Here is a 14,025-nt window from a genome sequence, read left to right as displayed (position 1 = left end):
TTGGTTTTCCAGCATCTTCTGCATATTTGAACCCTTTCCAACAGTGACTGTATGATTTTGAGAACCATATTTTCACACTGAGGACAACTGAGGAACTCATACACAGCTATTACAAAAGGTGAAAACATTTACTGATGCTCAAGAAGGCAACACAATGCATTAAGAGAACTTTTGAACAGGGTGATGATGTGTAAATTCTTCTCATTTTGTTTAACGATCATATTTTTTTCATGTAGTACTGGACTTCAGAAGCTACATAAATACTTACATGTTTCCCAGAAGACAAAATAAGTACAATTTACCCTGATCATCCAATTTAAAAAAGTTTACACCCGTCTCTTAATGCATTGTGTTGCCTTCTTGAGCATCAGTAAATGTTTTCACCTTTTGTTGTTCTGAGAGTTTCAGATGTGGCATAGTTTTGTGGTAAGAAATGAAAAAGAGCAAATGCGGCAGAGCAAGAGATGGGAAAAGAAAGATAAAGAAAGATAAAAGGAAATAAACTTGAAAGAAAACCAAATGCATAAAAGGGCAGAAAGCGAGTGAGATTAAAGCGCTTCATTGGAGGGGGAAGAAAGAACAGCCTAGTAAATTGAATTTTGAGGGTAACCTTTGATTTTCATGGCTTAACCTCATTGAGCAGCTCATAGATCTCCATCCAGCAGATGGATTTTCATCCATTAGGAGAGCAAGAGAGGTGTATGCGTTTTCATTTGGCTCTTCTTAAACTCTCTGTCCTACTTCCATGCGGCTGTTTGCTGGAGAAGAGCTGCTGGAAACTCGTCTGTCAGCGTTCAGACGTCAGATAAGACGTTCACCTTGAGAGGCACGCTTCCTATCATCTGCAGGAGCTCCACACGGCCCTCATCAAACACGTCCATCACAGCGGTTTAATTGAATCCGCATTGATCAGGTTCATGTCGCTTCCGTCCAAGGGCAGATCCAGACTCAAATGTACTCGGATATTCATTCATATATTTATATTTATAGCTGCTCTTTAGTGTAGATGCATGTTGATTTTAAAAGACAATGTTGTGATTATAAATCAGGATTTAAAGAGTAAAGTGAGAGTGACTCCTGGTTAACATGCATTTAGTGTTTAGTGTATTTAGTGTGGAATTTTTCTACAGTATTCACTCATCATGACAGTACCGTGAAACCGGGATCATTTTGAAAAATACTGTGATATAAATGTTTGGTCATACCTCCCAGCACTGATCTGTATATGTGTAACTTTGAGAATGGGACTGATTTTTTTTTTTTTTTTTTAAATAACATTTTAGAAAGTAGTTAATAAAGGAGTTTATGAAAGATGAAATTATACTGATAAAATCTTTATAATCTAAATTCAGTGCAGTTTCACTTTTTCCACTTTTCCATTCGGCCCTTAGACTCAAAAGGCTAAAATGTCAAAATGTTAACGGAATATTCTTGGGTAATGGTTAATGACATGTAGATGTAGATTACTGTGCATTTGTTTATTTATGGATTTATTTATTTATTTTTGCATTAATGCATTTATTTATGCATTGATGCATTTATGTATTTGAGCCTTTATTTATGCATTAATATGGGCATTACATTTTTTTCATTTGTGTTATTTATTTATTTATTTATGCATTAATGCATTTATTTATACATTGATGCATTTATGTATTTGAGCCTTTATTTATGCATTTGTATAGGCATTACATTTTCATTTGTGTTATTTATTTATTTGTATTTATTATTTAATGCATTTATTCAAAGCTTTAATTTGAGCATTTAAGTATCTATGCTTTCATATGAGGATTTATGCATTTATTTTTCAAGAATTATTTATACACTTATTTAGGCATTTAACCATTTATTGTATGCTTTACACATTTATATTTATTTAAGTCTCAGTCCTCATTAATGAGCTGAGGGTTTATTAGACTCATCTGTCTTAATTTTGTTCTATTTATTCATTCATAAATGTGCTTTTGTTTTGTTGAACTGCTGAACAGTGTTTAATGTGGAAAAACACTACTGAGCGACTGTTTGAGGCGATGATGTCCTGAGATCTGTGGAAACGACATGAATACACATGTGAAGCTAGATTTGTTTGATATTATGATGGTATTTTGTGGAATTGTGGAGTTTGTAAGCCGCTCTTCTAGTGCAGTTGAGACCTCATTGTCTGTTGTATGAAATATTAATCTGCAGCGAGAGCAGCGCTTGTCTGCTAAACGCCGGAACAGAAGGGCCGCATGTAGCCCGTGGCGCCGCTGGAGGGGAACATTCGCTCTCACTTCGGGCCCGTGACCCTCATCATCATCATCTGCCTCTCGTTTGATCTCTGGAGGTTTAAAACTTGAGTTGAATCTGTTCTGTTGGAAATGCACGCATGCAATGGAGGCCAAAATGATTAGAACACTAGTATTCTCAGCAGCTGAAAATGGTTTTAAGTCAGTTATTTCTATCTTTTGCTGTAGTGTGTCGGTAGGAAGTATCAGTTTACATTTCCAAACATTAATTTAGCCATTAATTGTAACTAGATAAGCTGGTCATTCAAAAGCTAAATGCAGAAAATATGACGAGGCATATCTCACTCTCGGCTTCACTCAACGTGTCTATACCGGACACTACAGTTGTGCGTCGCGCCACAACAGCTCTACACTGGACGTGGCAAAGCGACCGTTGCAAATCATTTGAACTTTGTGTCAGTACGTCAGCATGATTAACAAGTTACTAGCATGTCGCTAGCATTTTTATAGCATGATTAGCATGTTACTAGCATGTTGCTAGCATTATTAGCAAGTAACTAGCATGTTGCTAGCATGATTAGCCAGTTACTAGCATGTCACTAACATGTTTCTAGCATTTTTATTAGGGCTGAACGATTAATTGCATTTGCGATAACACCGCGATATGAAATAACGCGATTTTTCAATCGCAGAGGTTGCGATTACACGCTCACGTGACACGCGAGAGTAAAGAGGTGTGTTCGACTTGAAGATTGATCGGTGTATGACATCAAAGTACAGCGAGAGAAAGCATAAGGAGACGTCCGCTCTCTTATAGCTCTCGCAGTACTTTGATGACACACACCCATCGTTTTTTATATATATATATATATATATATATATATATATATATATATAAACAAAAAAATATCCTAGCCAATGGCGATTCAATTGCCAAGGTGTCCGTAGAGGGTTGGGTGTAGACACGGTCTTTAATGTCGTTGGTGAGGAGGAAAGCTTGTGTGTGTCCTATGCCTTAGCGGACAGCATGAAACCCACAAAAAATAAATAAATAACAGAGAGAGAATAATAATAATAAGTTATTCTCTCTATGCTATTTTTCAATGTTTCAAGTGATGCAGGTGTTTTTTTCCCTGCAGGTTTTTTAAATTAAAAAAGTATAAATTTTTCATAATGTTTAATTAAATTATTTGGTAGTCTGAGGTGGGATGGGGATTCGGGAAAGGGGGGCAGATTTTTTTTTATAGGTTTAAAGGGGGGCGCGACCAAAAGTTTGAGAACCACTGGTCTGAAGTGAACAGAGAGTGTTTAAAAAGTGCAGTGCACATGTTTACATATGTTTATTACAGTGACTTTGAATTACCTAAAGTAGTGTGGTAAAGCAACAGATTTGTTTTTATATTTCTGCAATCTACTTTAGTTTGTGTGATTTGCTACTGACTTTCATATTAATGTTTACACCAGGCTTATTTAAACATAATTATTACATGCTTACAAGGTTGGAAGTTCAACAAATCAGTCAATATACCGTGATTGTAGTTGTTAAATAAAAATGTCATTCATATCAATTCATGCATCACCTAATTTCATCGTAACATATAGGCCTGGCCTACAGAAAAGAACATTTATGTTTAATCTATCTAATAGTGTGTTGGGCATACTATACAATGATTTATAGCTTGTCTTTGTTGAATAATACAGAACATAAAGAGCTTTAAAAAATAATTGCATATTAAATCGCAATCGCAATATTGGTAAAAAAAAATCGCAATTAGATTATTTTCCAAAATCGTTCAGCCCTATAGCAATTTAATAAGTATTAATATAAAAGTCTGAAGTCTTGTATAAATATATACATAACCTGTATGTATATTTATATGTTCATTTTAATATTAATATAGAACAAAAAAAATTTTTTTTTGTTCAAAGGGGGGGTGGCCCCCCCCCCCCCCCCCCGCGTACTCTGCGTATAGGGAGCAACGGTACTGAATATAGCTTTGTCATTTTAAACCCGTATGCTATTTTTCTGAAGAATCCAGAATTGTTCACCATGACCCTTCATAAGCTGAACTATTCCTTATGTTCCTTATATCTGTTCTTTGCCTTTGTGTTTTAGTTCTGCTGTTTCTCTCTGATGTAATTGTTTTGAAGAACATGTTATCCTCCCACACAGATGATCCTCAGGTTCAGCTCTTCAGCGCTCGCCTGATGTTGCTGATGTGATTACACAGATCAGATCATCAGAACCTTTCATCAAAACAGCTTTTTCCTCAGTAATCACTACAGCAGTTACATGTCGAGTAGCTGTTGCTGAAGATTAAGGTTACAGTATGTTTGTGCCACTGCTAATCGTCAATAATGCTCCCTAGAAAGTCATGATGGTTCTGATCAAGCTGTTTATCATTAGAACGTTCTAGTGTACTGAAAACGTAATAACTGTAACAATATCTATAAATACAGTAATAACTTACAATAACTGTAACTATAATCATAATTATAATTACAATAATAACTATAACAATATCTATACAATAAGTATAACGATATCTGTAAATACAATCATAACTATAATGATAACTGTAAGTACAACCATATGTATAACTATAACTATGACAATATCTATAAATACAACCACAACTATAATAACTATGACAATTATAACAATAACTGTAGTGATAACTGTAACTACAAACATAACTATAAATACAACCATTACTATACCGATATTTGTAAACATAACAATAACTATAAATACAACCACAACCATAATAACTATGATATCTATGAATACAACCATAACTATAACAATAACTGTAATAACTGCAACTACAATCATTACTAAAAATGCAACATAACCATACCGATACTTGTAAACATAACAATAACTATAAATATAATATAACTATAATGATAGCTATGAATACAACTATATACAATAACTATAAATATAACCATGATGATACCGATAATTATAAACATAGTCATAACCATAAATACAACTATAACTATAAACATAACTAACTATAATGATATCTATGAATACAACTATATCTATAAAGATACCTATAACTATGACAATATCTATAAATACAATCACAACTATAATAACTATGACAACTATAACAATAACTGTAGTGATAACTGTAACTACAAACATAACTATAAATACAACCATAACTATTATACCGATATTTGTAAACATAACAATAACAATAAATATAACATAACTATAACGATAATATAGTTATATATATAATTATATACCGATAACTATAGACATAGCCATAACTATACCGATAATTTAAGACAACTATAAATACAACTATATCAATAAATATAACATCTATATAACATCTATAACTATGAATACAACCATATTTCTAACGATAACTGTAACTACAACCATAACTATACTGATAAAAAATTGAATCATAACTATACCGATAACTATAACTACAACCATAACTATGAGTATAAAATAACTATAATGATAACTATGAATACAACTATAACTATACAGATATCTATAAATACAAGCATAACTAATAATATAAAATAACTATACAGATAACTATAAATACTAACATAACTATTAATATAAAATAACTATACTGATAACTATAACTACAACCATAACTATGAGTATAATGATAACTATGAATACAACTATAACTATACAGATATCTATATATACAAGCATAACTAATAATATAAAATAACTATACCGATAATTATAAATACTAACATAACTATTAATATAAAATAACTATACTGATAACTATAAATATAACTATAAAATTACTATAATGATTACTATGAATACAACCATAACTATACCGATAACTATAAATTAAACCATAATTATAATTAAAACCATAACGATAACTGTACTGATAATTAATCGGTAACTATAACAAAAACGATAACTATATTTGTATCAACAGAAATAAATGATAACCTTTTATTTATTCTAAGCGTGCAATGCCGTTTTTAATCTTCACAAAACTATGACTCCCATCATCTCGCCCATCAGACCTGTAGGGTCACTCAGACTGAAGTGGAGCTGTGAAGAGCTGCTGATGTTCATCACTCAAACCCACACGGCCCATGAACAACCTCCAGGATGAGTTTGAGTGTTTGACATCCGTTGTGTACTGTAGATTCAGCACTCGTCAGTGCATTTGGAGACTGCTGCTCAGGCGTGGGTGCTTCGTGAACTGTTGTTTTGGATGGAGAGCGGTGTTGTTCTAGTGTTTAGCTTGATCACTAGATATGTAACGATATCAAAATCTCACAATATGATATCGCGATATGAAGTCCACAATATGATATTTATTGCGATATTTAAATAAAGACAAAAGAAGAATTGGAAAAAAATGAAACTTTTATACATTTTAAAGTTAAATTATTCTATCTAATGCACTTTGAGAGTTAAATAAAAAAATTAAGAGCTGCAACCCATGTTCTTAACTAAGAAAACAAGTTAGAAAAAAATCAGTGCATTGACTTGTACCTGAACTTTAAAGGGGACTCAACCCTCTTTTTATTTGTGATATACTGTCTCAGTCTAAATTACACTCACACTGGTGTTTTAGGAAGCTAAACAAATTAGAACATAATAATAATTACAGCAATGACTGTAAAAGCCATATATTGTAAAACAACTGCACTGTAAAATAAATGAAAATGAATATTTCATAGGTATATTATTTGTGCTTTACACCACAGTAGGGAAATTACAATACAGTACTTCTATCCTAATTTCTACACTTGAGAGAGATATTGTGAATCTGGACTGCATTTAAACCGCTAGCTGTCAGCGATTCATGCTGCACTTTAAGCTTTTATTTAGAAGGAAAACTCCAGCTTCAGTGAAAACAGGATTACAGAAACACGTCTCACTACAAATCTAGTGAAACGCTGTCATCATCTGCCGTCTGAGACGCGGAAAACACCGGATCACGAGCTGATCGTCTGAACGAAGTGTGCGCTTCGCTTTGAAACACGCAGCGAAAACAGACTTGATGAATTTAAATATATTTTAAAAATTACACTTTTTGCCCGGAAGACCTATCGTTTCATATCATTGTGACCACGATGACATCGAGACAGTTTTGCTGTCGCGATACCAAGATATTGATAATGTCATTACATCCGTATTGATCACGTGCATTTTCTGGGTAAGGTTTGTGCAGTGAATGTCACAGAGTCCCAGCCACAGGCGTTTGTTCCTGTGTTAATCACCGATTAACAGAAGCCGCTAGAAAAGGCTGAGATCTGGTCTCTGATCCAGCACGACTGCGTTAACTGTGACCACGGGTAGCAGATTAGACGGCTTATGGTGACTGAAAGAGTTTGTGTGTTTGTGAGGAGATGGAAAGCGTCCAGAGGTCACGCTGAAAGATCTCCACCATCTGCTCGTCTCGTTCCTCTCAGTTCTTTCCCGTTTTAGCAGCTCTGGTGAAGTAATGAACGAGTCCGTCTGTCAAAACACCCCCCACGCTTCTCTTCATCTGCAGCGGTTTGTTCTTGTTTCTGGCCTACTTTAAGAGTTCAGTCCGTATCAGATTGTGCGTGCAGTTAATTAGCTGCGTGTTAATTGGGATTTCAGAGATTGGCTATTTCCAAACAAAAGTGCAAACCGTTTAATGTGCCACCCAACACTGTCAGAAAAAAAATGTGACGATCTTGTACCTTATTTACCCATAAAAGGTGCATATTACTAACATACACCCTAAAAAACAAAGGTTCTTTATTGGCATCGACGGTTCCATAAGAACCTTTAACATCCATGGAATATTTCAATTGCACAAAAGGTTCTTTGGATTATCAATATGCTTTTCTCACAAAGAAAAATGGTTCTTTCTAAGAAAATGCTTGTGGAACCCAAAATGGCTTTTTCTGTGAATGTGAAAACCCTATTTTGAAGCCTTTGTTTTTATGTATTTTGTACATATTGTTTTTATGAGTGTATGATTGTTCAGAGAGCAATGTAGGTTATTGTTGTTTAAGATCCAATTTAGCATATCTAGGGTTCTTGAGTTGCTTTATGGTTCTTTGCCTTTGTTGGTTCTTCAGATCTGTATATTGATTTCTGGGCCTAAAAATACCAGTATGTAGATGATTTTTTCTAAATAATAATGAATAAAAATTGATTGTAGAACCTAAAAAGGTTCTCCTGTGGAATTAAACGTGATTTTGGTTGTTCTTGTTGATCAAGAACAGTTTTTGGCTCTCTAAGGTTCAGCATATTGGTTTCTGGTGAACTGTTCACAGATGGTTTCTGAAGAACTAAAGAATAAAAATTGCTCAAAAAGTTCTTCTACTCTCTTAAAAATAAAGGTTCCAAAAGGGTGTTGTTTACACAGTAATGCCATAGAAAAACCATTTTGGGTTCCCCAAAGAACCTTTCAGTGAACAGGTCTTAAAAGAACCATTATTTTCTTGATGTGAAGAATATTTTCATAATCTAAAGAACCTTTTTTCCACTATAAAGAACCTTTTGTGCATTGGAAAATTACATGGATGTTAACAGTTCTTCATGGAACCATCAATGACAATAAATTACCTTTATTTTCAAGAGTTTCGAGTAGTAATATGCACCTTTTTTGGGTGTAAGTAGCATGCAAAGATGTCCCTTTGTAGACACTGCCCTAGTGATTAAGCTGTTGTACACCTAAAAGTAACATTTTTACTTGAAAGTGAAATTCCTGTTTTGATGCTACGTTAACACAGGAAGTCATTTCATGGGTCTGTAATAAGTGATGATTGGTCAGACCAACTGGTTCATAGTATTTTCATAGATTGGCCACTCTCGAAATTTCAATCGTTTTGATGGATTTTTTTTTTCTTGAAAAACCATACCGATATTTGTAAACATAACAATAACTATAAATATAACATAACTATAACGATAACTGTAATGATAACTGTAACTACAAACATAACTATAAATTAGTGCTGGGCGGTATACCGGTTCATCATTCTAAGTCAATATACTGCAGTATTTCCTCTCAATCAGTAGAAAATATGGTTAACACCCGGTCATGCATGAAAAAAAATACCGTCTTGAACCGTGAAACCGGTATAATTTTGAAAAATACCGTGATATAAATTTTTGGTCATACCGCCCAACACTACTATAAATACAACCATAACCATACCGATATTTGTAAACATAACCGATAACTATAGCCTATAACTATATATAGCCATAACTATACCGATAATTTAAAAAACAACTATAAATACAACTATTTCAATAAATATAACATCTATATAACAACTATAACTATGAATACAACCATATCTCTAACGATAACTGTAACTACAACCATAACTATACTGATAAAAAATAGAATCATAACTATACCGATAACTGTAACTACAATCATAACTATGAGTATAAAATAACTATAATGATAACTATGAATACAACCATAACTATACAGATAACTATAAATACAAGCATAACTAATAATATAAAATAACTATACCGATAACTATAAATACTAACATAACTATTAATATAAAATAACTATACTGATAACTATAAATACAACCATAAATATAACTATATGAAATATTTTCATAGATTGGCCACTCTCGAAATGCTGAAACCCAAGCACTTTGAACGCTTTCGCCTTAAATTTCAAATATGTTCCTTTCTACCATCTCGTTTTGATAGATTTTTTTTCTCTTGAAGTCAGATTCCTCCAGTCCGTGTGAGTGTTTCTGGAGCTTCATTGTGTTTAGTGACCCCGGTGGGCTCAGCGGGTCTCTCCACCTCTCCTCTTCCCTTCATTTTAAACACTCAATTTATTTCCTTTATGAGATGGATCTTGTAGATTGAATCATTTTCACAGTTGGAGGCTCATTGTGGGCCTGGAATGAAATGAAGTCCCAAATCAATCCCGAACGGGAACAACGCTAGCTTGGCATCACGTGACGGAGGAGACGCTCTAAACGACTGCTGGGACTCAAAGCCGATTGGATTGTGTTTTTCTGGTAGAGATCCTTCAATTGTCCGCCGTGGAGTGATTTTGATTGACTGTGGCGTAATCGGCCTTAATTTCAGCACTTTTATTTTCATGTCAGAAATTCCATAAAGGTGTCATTCCGGCCGTATTTTCCGCCAGTAGATTTACTGCTCAGAAATGGAGCACCTTTTTCCAGCTTCCTTGTGTTGTGGGAAGCTAAACAGCCATGAAATTGCCTGAATAATGGTGTTTAAATCCAATCTCAGTTAGTCGTCGCCGCTTTCCCGTACACTTCTGGCTGTAGGTCCTGTTTTCATTTGAAAGCTACTGCATATGTAGACATCTCAAAATTGGCTGCCAGTGATATTGGCTTGCATTTATTGTGGGGATAAGATGCCGTCTATGGGAATCCTGTCCTTATTATAGTCCAGGGATCCATTCGAGATGCATTCGAGCAGCACACAGATGCACAAACACATATAAAGCCGTGTTTCCAATTTGCTGCTTGTATAGCATCGTTTCTAATGTTAATTTAGCATGTAGCTCCACCCGTATCCGAGCCCCTTTTGAGTGGATTGCACATCCAAACGCCATGAAATGAATTTCACTCATGCCACTGAAACAAAATTAGCTCCCTTTCCATCCCCCACCTCATCTATTTTTTCCCTCTTGATTTCCCAAGGTAATCCAATTTTGTCCTGAAGAAAGACCAAATTAATTTCATAATGCACTGATCAAACATTGCCCGAGGTGTCTCCCTCCACAAAATGAGTTTTTAGAGAGATGCAGATGTCTGAGGATGAACAACCAGCCGAGGAAATAAGGAGACGGAGAGCGACACAGACGCTCCAATATCTTCATTTTTATTGGACGATTTTTCTTGTGCGACGTCTGATCATTTTTAACTCATCCAGCATTCATCACTCTTCCATATTTATTGCCAAACACCTCCGGCACGAGGCGCTCTGTCGGACAGCACGGTTTCAAATTGGAAACATCATTGTTTTCTGCAGAGTTTTTGGGATACTAGTCATGATCCGCTGATGGTGTTTGCTTGGTGAAATGCCAGCATACATGGCTTTGTGTGCGCTGAGAATCAGGGCCGTAACCATCGTAGACAAGTCCCCCCAATAATTAGGAATTGGCAAATTGTCCTCCCAATATTTCTGCTGCACTCTTATGCAGCGTTGTTTGTTGTTAGGATGACAAAAAGTTTTTAAAAGATTTTTAGGTTTGTCAAGGCATCTGACAGCACTTGTCAATAGGGATGTAACAATGCACCACGAGCCGGTTGAAAATCGATACAAATATGTGACGATTCAAATCGGTTGAAATGAATCAATTGGTGATAGGAGTTTATATTAATGTATCTCTGAGGGGAAGTGACTATTTAGAAAATCTTAGATGATATTTTCTTTCCATTTTGCCTCTGTATAATGTATTTGTAGTGTTCGTAAGCGCAGGGCTGCTTTGTTTACAGTGGTAACCTAGGAAACGCTGTATCGCTGCTGTTCCACAAGCGCCACCTGCTGGCAGAGAGTGAATCTGCGTCTCATTCAGCTTGTCTGATGTTTTTGTTTCATTTAGATATGTTTTATGTAGTATAGTTTCACAACACTAAAGTCAGACCATTTTGTTTTTGCCTCAAATTTCAGAATTATACAATCTAATTTAGATTAGAAACTGCTCATGCTGCATGTGTGCAGCATCTTTGTTTGGATTATGATTAAAATGCAGTGGTTGCCTCTAATTTTAAATGGAAAGAGCACAGACAAAGCCTTAGTTTGTTTATATGAACAGATTTTATTTGTGTTATTTATTTGATTTGGGGTTTGTTTTAAAATTTAAGTTTAGTTTTGTTATTTGACATATTTCAATCTCACAAAGAAATGTTCAGCATTTTGTCCAAGCAATAATAAAAGGAGAACTTTTCATTTATAATATGTCTTAAATCTCATTTTGTAAAAAAAAAAAGAGAGAAAATCGTATCGTGAAATAGTATTGTGAATCGTATCGCATCGTGAGTTGAGTGAATCGTTACTTGCCTATTTGTCAGTGTCAAAATGATTGAGATGGCCAATCAAATTAAAGTAGGCGGGGTTTACTGTTCACAAACGCAGTGTGTGAATTAAAGCTCAAGCATCAGTTTTAATGTTGAAAGAGAAAGGGAAACTGAAACGGTTTCACTACAGAAATGTTAAAATATACTTTCCAATGATGCAAATTACTCTACTTTTCCCTTTAAATTTCTCCATTATTAATTGAAAATGCATCATTTACATGATTCATGTAATTCCTAACTGAATGTTACAAGACATGAAATGTTTGGCATTTTTTACATATTAGGCACACAATTAAGAGTGAATGTGTACATACTTTAAAATATTTGCTAATTGCTGCAACTACAACTAGACATAGTTTTTCTTTCACCGTTCTATTTCTTTACACCTTATTTAAAATACCCCCACAATGTTCAAGACATGGTACGGCCTTGCTGAGAATAATGCAGCGTTGAATTATTCATGCTGTTTTCTCTTTGTCCGCAGATGAGCTGATTTCCATGCGCTACCCATCCGCGGCCGAACTGGACGCCTACGCGCAAAGAACAGTCGACAGCCCGCTTTCAATCCAGATCTTCCCCACCGACATCAGGGTCCCACAGCACAAGCAAATCAGCAGGACCGTCAACGGCCTGGACACCGGCGACCAGGGCTTGGGCTCGTACTCGCACCCCTACGCTGGTGCCTACCAAGGCTTGCTGGCGATCGTCAAGACTTCCTCCGCGGCCAAAGGCGTGCTAAAGAGCGCCGATGGAAAACGAACCAAACTATCCCCTATCCAAATGGCGGTGGCTCCGTATGCGCCTCCCAGCGGGAACAGACACCGGCCGTACGGCGTCGTGTCCCATCACATGAGCCGTCCGTCCAACGTCCAGTCCAGTCCTTCGTTCTTGTCCGCGTCTTGCGCCGACTCCAGTTTTGCTCTGGCGTATTCCGGAGCCGTTCTGCCCACTCAAAGCGCGGATGTAGCTGGTTCCGATTATTATTGGGCGCATTATCCGCACATGTATGGATCGGGAAACCGCTCGCCTGACGTTTCCTACCGATCCTACCCTCCCAGTCTAACGATTCTAGACAAGGTCCCGACGTCCCCCGCGATGCACGGTGATTTCTCTGTTGGCCAGTTTTTCATTCCTGCTTGGAATAGCGTGCTTGCTACGCCGGATAGCGACTGTTATAACCCTCAGGAGACGCCTGCAACGCGCCTCCATCCGTGCGCCCACCAGCCTCCGTCGTACCTGTGCTGCAGGCCGCAAGAGGAGAGCCTCAGCAGCAGCCTGCAGTCTCTGGAGTGCCTCATCGGCGAGATCCACCCGCCTTGCATCAAGGAGCACATGCTGGGACGAGGATACGAGCCGCACCTTCAGCTGCCCGTGTTGAGATAGGACGCTTCACTGCAAAACATGATTCTCTTACTTAGTATTTTTGTCTTGTTTACAAGTATAAATATCTAAAAATTCTTGAATCAAGATGCATTTACTGTACAAGTAAAATGACGTAAGATATTATGTCTCGTTTTCTGTAAAAAAAATTAAAAATATCCAAATCTTGTTTAAACTTTGAATTAAGATTATTTTTCTTACCCCATTGGCAGATATTTGTGCTTGTTTTAAGCAAAAACTAACAAAAATTGTATTTTATTTTTTAGAAAACAAGATTTAATATCTTAAGTCCTTTTACTTGTACAGTAAATGCATCTTGATTCAAGAATGTTTAGATATTTATACTAGTAAACAAGACAAAAATACTAAGAAAATA

The 14,025-nt window shown here is 35.9% G+C and overlaps 1 protein-coding gene across 1 annotated transcript in view; it reads left to right on the top strand.

The window, feature by feature from the left end:
* LOC107690798 (protein FAM222A-like) overlaps positions 1-13,703 on the top strand; it is a 14,808-nt gene extending 1,105 nt beyond the window's left edge. The window contains exon 2 of the mRNA XM_016489216.1: positions 12,754-13,703. Coding sequence (XP_016344702.1) covers positions 12,754-13,652 — 899 coding nt within the window. The 3' untranslated portion in view covers positions 13,653-13,703. The remainder of the gene's footprint in view (positions 1-12,753) is intronic.
* Positions 13,704-14,025: the final 322 nt, after the last annotated feature.

The sequence above is a fragment of the Sinocyclocheilus anshuiensis genome, unplaced genomic scaffold (assembly GCF_001515605.1).
Source record: "Sinocyclocheilus anshuiensis isolate Anshui unplaced genomic scaffold, SAMN03320099.WGS_v1.1 scaffold6622, whole genome shotgun sequence".
Taxonomy (NCBI): Eukaryota; Metazoa; Chordata; class Actinopteri; order Cypriniformes; family Cyprinidae; genus Sinocyclocheilus; species Sinocyclocheilus anshuiensis.
Note: the sequence above shows the minus strand (reverse complement) of the source record. Positions and strands in the feature narration are given on the sequence as shown.